The sequence below is a fragment of the Phaenicophaeus curvirostris genome, chromosome 2 (assembly GCF_032191515.1).
Source record: "Phaenicophaeus curvirostris isolate KB17595 chromosome 2, BPBGC_Pcur_1.0, whole genome shotgun sequence".
Classification (NCBI taxonomy): domain Eukaryota; kingdom Metazoa; phylum Chordata; class Aves; order Cuculiformes; family Cuculidae; genus Phaenicophaeus; species Phaenicophaeus curvirostris.
In genome coordinates this window covers 80,047,046-80,057,890 of record NC_091393.1, presented here as the reverse complement: position 1 = coordinate 80,057,890, position 10,845 = coordinate 80,047,046, and the positions used below count along the sequence as shown (strand labels likewise).

The 10,845-nt window shown below is 42.2% G+C and overlaps 1 protein-coding gene across 2 annotated transcripts in view; it reads left to right on the top strand.

Annotated features, from left to right (window-relative positions):
* The first annotated feature begins 535 nt into the window (after positions 1 to 535).
* The window catches only part of EPAS1 (endothelial PAS domain protein 1), a 79,979-nt gene continuing 69,669 nt past the window's right edge, over positions 536 to 10,845 (top strand). The window contains exon 1 of one of the 2 annotated variants that reach the window (XM_069852626.1): positions 536 to 790. In XM_069852626.1, the coding sequence (XP_069708727.1) occupies positions 765 to 790 (26 nt within the window). In that variant the 5' untranslated portion in view covers positions 536 to 764. The remainder of the gene's footprint in view (positions 791 to 10,845) is intronic. The other variant, XM_069852627.1, reaches the window with a different exon arrangement.

The window sequence follows — 10,845 nt, the reverse complement described above, 5'->3', positions numbered from 1 at the left end:
GGGGAAAGGGAGAATAGGTTAACTAAAAGAAAGGCAAATAAGATAAATAACTGGAAAAAAGGCGAATAACTTCAATATCTGAGGGGAAAAGGGGGAATAAGTTAAAGAGCTGGGGGGAAGGGAGAATAAGTTAGCTAAAATTAAAGGCAAATAAGATAACTGGAAAAAGGGCGAGTAAGTTCAATATCTGAGGGGGAAAAGGGGGAATAAGGTAGAGAGCTAGGGGGAAAAGGGAATAAAGTAAAGAGCTGGGGGGTGGGGGGGGGGAGGAAAGGCGAATAAGGTAAAGAGCTGGGGGGAAAAGGGGAATAAGTCAAATATCTGGGGACAGAAAGGCAGCGGGCGCAGGGCAGCGGCGGGCGAGCGGCCGCTGCCGGTGGGGCAGGAGCGTCCCCGCTGACCCCGGCGCTGGGGGCGGGGAGCCCGGGGCGGCCGGGCGGCCCCCATTGGCGGTGGCGGCGGCGTCGTCGGGGCCGTGCCGTGCCGGGTCCGGGGCGGAGGGGCCGGCCCTGCCCCCGCGGCCGGCGGCGGCCCAAGGTTTAAAGTGAGAACTTTTTCTGCGGGCGGTGCCGAGCCGCACAGCGCAGCCCCGCGACGCCGCTTTGCCCCGAGCCGCAGCCGGAGCCGCCTTCGCCGCCTTCCCCCCCCCGCCCCGGGCGGGCCGTACAATCCTCGGCAGTGTCCTGAGACTGTACGCCCGCCTCGGGGGCGACACGGAGCAAGCGGACCCCGCGGGCAGGTGCCGAGCCCCGGCAGCCCCCGCGATGACAGCCGACAAGGAGAAGAAGAGGTGAGCGGGGAGCGCCGCTCGGCACACGCCTCGCCCTCCGCGGCGGGGGCTCCGCACCCCGGAGCTTTTCGCAGCGGAGGGAGCTCCCAGCGCCAGCTGGGGGCGAGACGAGCCGGGGAGCGATGCGCCCCGGAGAGCCGCGGGGAGAGGGGAGCGACGCCCCGGGAGCAGCCCCAGCCCCGACCGCCGCGTCGCGGGATGCGGCTCCTGCGGGGTGGCTCCTGTACCAAGCTCTGGCTGTTTGGAAGCGATTTGTTTCAGCTGAGGGCCGGGAGGGGGGTTTAGAGGTGTAGCGCCCTTAGCGAAGCGTGCTCCGTCCATTTAAAACGGTGTGGGTGTCGCTGTCAGGCTGCGCGAACGCTGTGTAGTGGCATAAAACTATAAGACGTTTCGAGGGATCCTCGCTCCGCGCAGCCCCAGGAGGAGCTGGAGGGTTCGTGCGGGGCATCCCGCGCGGTTCGTCAAGTTCCTCAGCTGTCAGCGAGTTTTCCTAGAGGGCTGGGAGCTCGAGGAGCGCCGTCTGTGCCAGCTGCTGCTCTTTGGAGAGGGTGTAAAGCTAGACGCTTCCATAGAGCCACGATGAACCTTACGAAGGGAATAAAAGTGAACTCGGTAATTTTGCCTGCTCGCAGCAAAGAGCGTGTTTTCCCCTTGGCTCTTGAGGTTGGACGCCAAAACAAAGCTGGCGATACCTTACGTAGAAGTCACAGGTGGAGATCAAGAAAAGAAGTATTAGTCGCGGCTCCAAGCTTATAAACAGCTCCTGTGGGTGAGGGAGGGTGCTGACTTGGTGAAGTCTAAGCAAGTGGATAAAGGTCCGCAGCCTCTTTCTAACGGGGTATTATTCCGCCTATTTTATACAGCAGGCAGTCAGAAGGCTGAGGCTATTGGCTCAGGTTGCTGTTCTGACTGTAGATTGTGTTCATAAATGATGCGATTTACAGACTAAGAATTTGATCTTGTTATTTTTCGTGTGTACTTCCCAGCTGATAGTGCACTAAACTTTAAACACTCTGGTTTTGGTTGTGTGCTAGCTCCTTGTCTCTCGAGTCACTCTGTGACAATATAATAGGGGGAGTATTGTAGTATAAACCATACATTTTCCACGTAGCTAGCCTCAGTTTACCAATTGCTAATGCATTAAGATTAAACAATTACTTCAAGTGTATTTTGTTCTAGGTAGCAATCTTCTGTGCAGGGTATAAAATATGGGTATATTTTGTGTCTTCTTGGGTTGAACAAGAGAGTAAAAAACTACAGTACAGGCAATCTAGTTATAAAAAGGTGTTATAGTAGTTTATAGGGATGAGAAGAAATAAATAGCACCTGTATAGAAAATACACTGCATTCATTGTATCACCTCATTTTCATGAGGCACTCCTCTTCAGGTTTAACATCTTATTTTCAAATACAGTGAGGGACTGAGTGCTGTCGAATCTTGCAGGGCAGCATGCTGAAGTGCTTTGTGGAAATATTCTTCAGATACAACACAGAAACTAGACAGGACTAAAGTTTGAATGCTAATCCTGACTTTGATTTCACATGAATATTGTGACAGTTTTCCTTGTCTCTCATAAGGAGGCTAGTTGTCATCTGGCTCATAGGATTGTTCTGTAAATTAATGTTTGTGGAAGAACTGGGAGAGTATCAGATGAAAGGTTTAAGACAGCCTGCTTGTCCCTCCTTGGCTCCATGAGTAACTGTGTCCTTACAGGGGATGTACTCTATCTAGCCTATTAAAGCGAGATTTTTTTTGTTTGTTTTCCAGTATTATTGTAGAATAGATTTATTACCTTGAGTTTAACGGTTGTATTATTTGCTTGATCTCTATCCAGATATGGAGGGAGGAACTCAAGCCTAACTTGCTAATAGCATTTATGAATCAATTTCAGGGAGAAAAGGTGGTGATGCTAATCTGGTTTTCCAGGCAGCTCTGGAACATATGTTTAGGGGAGTGGTTCCCTTACTGTCAAACAGATGTTTTATCGAAGATAATCTTTGATTCTTTTCGTGGTCCATTTAGGTTGAAGAGCATCCTCAGGTTCTCATCTGAAGCTCTGTCTCAATAGAAAAGAGCAGTTGCTTCCTTTGCAAGTGTTAGAACATTCATTCCAATAGCCTGATTGCCCATGTATGAAGTAAGTCCAAGACACTGAGCTGAGATTAATATGGTTATTCTTTTCGCTTAATTAAAAAAGTCATCATCTACATAGTCTTAAATACAAAGTCTAATGTTTCCCAGAATGCCAGTAATTAGAAACCGAGGAAAGGAGTAAAAGGCTAAAACATTTTAGCAAAATAAAAATAAAAAAATAGAGGGAAAAGTTTCTGTAATCATTGTGCAGTGTAATGGCAATTAGTAGATAGGTCCCAATGTAATTAGGGCAGTCTGGCAGAATATCTTGATTTGTTTTTTTTAATTATTTAGTCATAGTGTGTTTTTGAATTATTTGAGGGACATAGTTATTTTATTAGGAATGGACGATGTGTTAAATGGACTGTTCTGGATGGACAACAGCATAAGTTTGACAGAAGTTTGAAAACAGGCTCAGCACAAATTGGGTAGCACTGATTGGGATGCATCATTTGGCATCACCTTGTCAGTTCTGTTGTTTGGGGATTCTTGTACAGGATGAAAAATAAACCAATTTTGTGGCTCTGGGAGATGCTTTACTAGTTGTCCCCATATAATGATGCAGTTGTGTTTTGTGTAATGTTATATAAATCTGTTTAACTTCTTCTGGTCCAGATGGTAAACAAAAGGGATTCTTCCCAGTTACTGACTAGGTAACTGACTGCTTTCAATTACCCTTTCACTTTGGGCTTTATTAGATGTTGAGTCCCTCTAATGAGACGCTTCATGCCTCAATTTTCCTTCAGGAGAGTGATTCTGCCAAGCTGAAGTCACTCTTGGCCGTTCCTCTTCAGGATGAGTAAACAGTCCTGATGACACTGCTCTCCAGAGCTCAGGTAGTTGTTGGCTCTTAATGGATGCAATTCAGATGCCAGGAAATGTGAGGAGCGTTTGGATGTGCCAGGGTGTTAAACTGCAGGTTTCAGGAAGCATACAGTTTAGGTTTTGTTCTACCTGGTATGCGTTCTGTTTTAAGGTATATCTCTATCGTCAGCTGTACTACCTCTTGCCTGCTGTTCTCTGATGGTGGTGAATTGGATAATCTTGTCCATCCACTTGCTAATGTAGGTTGTTCCTTATATTCCTGTAAACCTCACTTTATGTATTTCAGCTGACGGAGCTCTGAACACTTTCCTTGCACAGTCTCAGAAAAACATTATTCAAGTTTTGTTATTGCTCAACATCTCCCCACGCATAACCCACGTATTTAATTTACTCCTGTTTGCAAGTATTTCTTAGTTGGAGTTATCAAGAGGAAATGTAATCTCCCGAATTCATGACGCACAATCTGTTGAAATTGCCTGTTTAGCACATGTTTATGGTATGTTATCATTAAGAAATTTGAACTTAGGTTTCAGTACTAGAAATGCAAGTACTTCATACTTTGCAAGTGTTTGAATGACTCTCGCCAGTCATACTCCTCATACTTAGATTTTGCTCCTTCTGGTTTCTGTGTTCGTCATCCTTGCTGTATTTCTGTGGGTGTGGAATGGGTTTTTCTACCAGAGGTTGGCCCAAGGTCACACGAATGAGGCACACGGGCTGCTCGTGTGCCTCAATGTCTCCCTTTGCCAGCAATGGCACATAGCAGAGGTTGGGCTGAGCTTAGACTTGCCACCCTGGCCTACCTGGGAAGGGTTGACTTCTGCTGCCCAACGTCTAGGGCTTTACCTCTACAGAGCCAAAGAATCTGAGCTTAATGAGGGGCTGAATGGCTTATACGGTGGGAGTGGGGAGTGCCTCCTGGTGTGTACCATCCTCCTGGAGTTACCTGGACTTCTAAGGATTTGTGCTTTGCAGGGATGCCACAAAGGCTGATTCTGCTTATGTTTACCACTTAGCCCAAGGGCAAGTTAGAAGTCTGGCACCCCTTAGTATAGAGCATCTTTCTGTCATGCTCTTTTCACTTCAGCTTCTGGTGGTGGTCATCTGGCATTTATCCTGTGTGGGTCATTGGAAATATCTTGTGTATTAGAGGTACGCTGCTAATAGGAGTTTTCACTTTATGCGGCTAAATTAGGAGGCCCATCATGAGTATTAACAATAGGTCTCTCTGCCTTGCTACGTTTTTTATTACGGTGGATTCATAAACATTAAGTATTTCTTTTTCAGGTTCCAAGTAGGAACTGCTGTCAGGTGTGGTGGGGGCAGAACTTTTCAAGTATTGAACTTTTTGCTATTATTTTCAAATTAGTAACCTTTTTAAAACTGAGAATTAGGATAAACATTAGAGTAATGAAATAAACAATACAAAGGCAGGTTGTATTTAAAAATAATTTGGATATATGTAATAATTTTATTCCTCTAAAGTGATTTGTGAAATGCTATTCTGTTAATTCATAGTATTCAGAGTGTCACAGATATCTTAGTAGTTATAAATACTTTTACTCCTAGTAACTGGTGCAAGGTTGACGGAACCCTTCTCTTAAAGTAAGCAAAAGTGCAGGTATGGTAGTTAGGCAGCTGGCAATTATTTTCTCATTTATCATTCTTGTGTTCTGTTTGCTTAAAAGGTAGTATAGTAAAGTACTTATCTGCTGAGCATAAAATCTCGACTATTTGTATAAGGAAAAAATAACTGCTTTCTTAAATTTACAAGACTACTTTTCATGGAGACTTTCTGAAGTACGTAAAATGGGAAGTTATTTTACTGTGCATTTGGAAAGCAGATTAATGAAGTACAGTAGGCCAGTGGGCTGATAAATACCTAATGTTCCAGAGTAACTCATTTAATTAGGCTCTTTACTTCTTGAGCTCAAATTGAATTATGAATTTGGTTCTTTCCTCTATGACTTTATTTAGGTCTAGAAAATTTAGCAGAAACAAAATCCACCACGATAAATTCTGATTAAATGGGCATCTTAAAACAGTTAGACTTTAATTTAATTTACTTGACTGTTATTACGAAGAATTTGGAGTTGGATAATGTATCCAGTATGCTGCTCTGTATATTGCGTAATATGACACAGCAAGTATTCAATATTCCTTTCTACAGAAAGTCATCAAACTTTGCCAGACAAGAAGCAAAGTTCCTTTAGCTGGATTTTTTATGTATGGTCTTCAGTGGAAGAGCTGCCCTGGTCTTGACCCCTCCTCTGTGTGTGAATATGTGGAATCAGCACTTTTCTTTGGTTAGGAGAATGTTTAGGCTGTTGCCTCCAAAAAGATTGTCTGAAAAATTAAGAAGCTTTACAAATGCTTTACGTTAGCCTGTGGGTGTGTGATTAATACTGCCTCACTGCAGCTTTATGATCAAGTTCTGTTCATCTGGGCAGGAGGAAAAACCACTTTCTTATTTTGTTCCTGCTCTTAAGTAGGACAATGCCAGGATAATAGAGCTCCTTAGCATTTTTCATTCCTAATGCAAATATGTTGGAACCATCCCCAAGTTACAAATGCTTCTTCATTCTGCTATGTATGTATTCATATAGTGATCTGGTTTCAAGAAAACATTAAGCAGCATATGTTTTAATCTCAGGTATTCATGGAGAATCTGTAGAACCAAACTGACTGCTTTCCAGAAAGATCTCAACAACTTATTGGTGTTTCCAACAAGAAGGAGGAGAAGTAAATGCATCTTTAAAGATGTGTCTTGCCTGTGCCTGACTACCTCTCCAGCCCCTACTTCTTGAGGACTGTCCCTAAATCCCATGACCTACAGGAATGGCCAGAGTGTGGACAGGCTGTAAAGCAGAATTGTGATGGAGAGAACAATTGGGCTGTGGCCGTTTATGGGATTTGGCTGGGATTTGTTTTGTTTGTTTCTTTACTATATCATTGGTGAGCTTAAGAGTTATTGTCCTGCCATGATCTTAAGATAACTCACAGCAACTAGTATGTCTTCTCAGCTGGTGGGGTTTTTTTGTTGTTTTTTTTTCCCCCCAAGTAGGTGCAGTGGCGATTATGTCACCATTTGCTTTTATGAACACAGCACTCATTTTACAGTGTATCAGGATGGGGGAAAGTTAACACAATGATAATTTCCCCACAAGGATCTGCTTCAGCACTTCAGACCTGTAAAATGAAGGATGTTATTTATGAAATAGGTGGTGGGCTGATGATACTATTTCTTATTAATCTGTGCTGGTGTCAAACATCCCTTAGTTTTCTTTGAACTGAAAAAAAACCCCAAAACCTTTCCTTTATGCTGGGTGCTCTTACGCCAGTGTGTGGCTGTTAGCTTTTCCCTGCTGCAGGGAGGGTTGCACTGATGACCAACGTACCTTCTGAGAAGCCATTTCTCACCTTCCACACTACCATACCCATGACCAGTTTAATGTCTTAGCTCTCCCTGGAAGCCAGAGCTATAGGACTGGAGGATGCTGGGTGACGGTGCACACCCAGCCTTGGGTCCTGTGCTCTAGTGGGTTGCCATTCTCTTTTTTTTCTACAGAAAAGCCATTCAGTGTGCTCTGTTATCTGCCTCTTTTTTTTTTTTTTTTTTTTTTCTACAAATCACTCATTGACTGTTGCTTTCACCTCTTTTTCCACAGCTCCGGCAGAACACAAAGCTGGAGCCTGCAGTGTCTTTTTATATTTGGATACGAAATACTGAACATGTTCAGCTACTTCTACCAATAACATTTTGGAGCTAGAAGAGTGTGAGAAGTCTTACAATCTCTTTTTGTTTCAGGAAATTGTGTTATCTAAGGAGAGGCTAAATTTAGAAGGGATATGGGGAGGGTTGTGTATTTTGTGTTTGGTTTTTTTTTTTGGTTTTTTTTTTTTTTTTTAAACTGAGCAACTCTCCTAATGGATGAATCATGTGGGTGTAACTTATGGCGTTTGATAGTAACCAGTCTGTCTGAAGGTGTATGTGTAATAAGATTACCAGGATCATTTAGAAACTATTTGGAACTACTGAAACGTGAACTTAATCTATTGTAAATATTTGTTACTCATTATCTAATATATCAAAATACATTTAGAGTTAGGGAAATGAAGGTAAGATGCAAGGTGCAAGTTTTGAACAATGGATTACTGAGCATTGGAAGAGCTACAGATAAAGTTGGTGGAGCGAATATTTTCTGTAAAAATAAATACTTTCTGGGGAAGTAATTTTCCAGGGAACAAAGGAAATAAGAGCTAGTGTTAGACTAAAACATAGGGATGGGATTGAGAAACTGTCGAAACACTTGGAGACTGCTGAAACATTTTAGATTTGGCTTTATTTTAATAAACTTTTTGAATTCCTGTGTTGCACTACATTGTTAATCTAAAATGATGTTTCAAATTTCATTTGAATGAGACTTAAGTAATCGTTAGTCTCTTTTTAATTTAGAGATATTTTGTTTCTTTCTTTTCTGGTATTTGATTCAATTGTTTTTTTCCCCATTGTTTTACTGAAAGTCACGAGACACATGAATCTGGTTTGGTGGCTTCCTTTTGGGAAGACTCTCTAAGTTTATCTGCAAAACCAAAACACTAGGTATTCCTTTTACACTACTCATGAAGCCCTCATCACTTGAGGCCTTGAACTTGAAATAATCAGAGTCTTTGAATTACTGCAATTGCTTAAAAAAGTTACCAGGTCTGATGAAAATATTTAGTCATCTTTGGAGTGCGTTAGGCAGGAAGTGTGACTTGGTGATGACAAAGGTCTTCTCTAGCTTTGGTTATATGAACAGCTTTTTAAAGGCAGTAGTATAATTGAAAACACAACAATAAAGACCCTCCCCATCCCCTGGCCCATCTCGCCGGCTCCTGATACTATGAACAAGAAAGTGAAAATGTGGGGAAGATGGAAACAGTGTGTTGCAGAATTTCTACCCTGGTTGTTCTCAAAGTCGTTACTTTGGTAATTTCAGAGTTACATTCTTGAAAACCTGCCTACTTACAGTGAGAGATAGAAATGTTTGCCTTTCCCAGAAAAGCTACTGCTTTAAGTAACAGAATGATATCTTGAAATATAGTGATTCCAGGTGATATCCACCTTTGGCCTAGTACCTGCTTTTTCTTTAGGTGGTCAGCTTTTGAATCCCTTAGTATGTGTTACTTGCTACACAGAAGGTGATTTACCGAATGAGTTCAGTTTAAGAAGGCAATACAATGGCCTGAATAAGATGCATGAAATCTAAGAAAATTGTCCCACTGGTCTTATTTTCTTAAAAGGAAAAGCTGTGTGAACTTTTTAAAACCTTAGAACTGGGAAAATAACAGCTGAAAAATTTGGTGCAAATAATCTAATAATGTTCAAAAGTTACTGTATTTTTTTCCTTTAAGATACATTTCTGTGCTTGTAAGATAAATATTTGCCTAGTTAATAAGCTGAAGGAAGCATTAGCTGAAGGATGGTTATTAGGCAGTTTTTATAAAGGTGGTGGAAGTAGCTGAAAGAACATTCCTTGTATTTTTTTTTCCTAACCATTAGCATATCTAAGGTCTTTACTGCCATAAAAAGGTACTTAAACTCTTGGTATGCTGCTCTCTTCGCACTTGCATTTGTATGATAAACTACAAAGGAATCCTATTCAGTCATTGTGTTTGGGACAATCTCGTGGCTGGTGTTGGTCTTCAAACCCTGTCCATTCACAATTGTATCACCCTCTCTGCCAGTAAATTCTTGGTGTTATTGGCTACTTGTTGTCACAATACTTCAAAGATCTTTGTAACATTAACAAACTAAAAACCCACTACCTCTTTCTGAATTTCTACATTTGTAAATAGGGAAAGTTGCTAGGAATGTGCCAAACTTTTAGCTGTCCTACAATTTGCATCTTGTTGCAAGTATTGGAATGTCTTCTGTGACCAGATGTGTGGTTGTGCCTGGTTAGATTTTTATATGCTATTATGATAGAATAATGTACTCATTTGCTGATGGTAATGAAGGTATCTCCAAACTGTTAGGTAAATATTGAGGGTATTGACTTGAAGCTGACATAAAACTTGCTTGGAACTAAAATGCTTTTTAAATAATCTGTGGAATGGCAGCATTGCACATACAAGTGTGAGAAGAAATTCAGCATTACATTGACTTTATCGTGCTATGGCTCCTTAGGCCGTATGTCTCTGGAATATAATTTCAGTGAACAACTATAGCTACGTTTCACTTAAGTATTTTTACTGGGAACTCAATTGCCTCCAGTGTGTTTCGCAGCCTGTGAGGGAAGATTGGAAATTGGTGGAAACGCTTCAGGCATTTTTCCTGTAGAGCTTTGTCCAGGTGATTCTTCTTGGAAGGCTGTGTTTACCTGCTTCACGAAAGAGGTGAGTCTTTGAGAACAACCTGTTCATGCTGCCCTCACCAGGAGGGGAGAGCTGGTTTTGCAGAGCAGCAAGACTTTGCTTTCCACTGGCTCACACTGCCCCTGGGTATTCCCATCCCTCTTTAAAGAGAACCTCTGTCACAAAGGAAATAGATGGCAAATGTAGCTCATGGTTTACTTCTTCCAGCATATCCCCATATTCACCCAGGTGACCAGTTTCCCGTTTCTCTTTAAGCTGACTCATGTACATTGGGAAATGCAGAGAGTTGGAACTTGCCAACTTGTGCATGTGAGATGGGTGACCTTGGTTGGCAGAGGGAAAAGCAGTGCCCCATCTGGCCAAGAAGACAGTGCCTGGTCTTAACAAAATGGCCTTACTTAGATTTTTAAGAAAGGTTAGACATTTGGAGAGGTGATCCTCTTCATTACTTAACACAGCACTTTTATATGTGTGATTTGGAAGATTTGTCTGACTGATGGAACATAGCTTGGTTCAGCTACAGGTGGGCTGTTTATGTGCTACAGCTGTAAGATTACCAGTTACTCTTAATAACTTCAGTTCTTGGGTTTTCCCCTGAAAATTATTTGAAGGATGTGTTTACTGCCATTTCTAATCAGAGGGACGTTTTTATGAGGACATCCTCTCTGTGCTTAAGTTGTCTTAGTGCTGCTACTGGCTTTTACATAACAGCAATGCTGTATTTATGTTCCCAGTG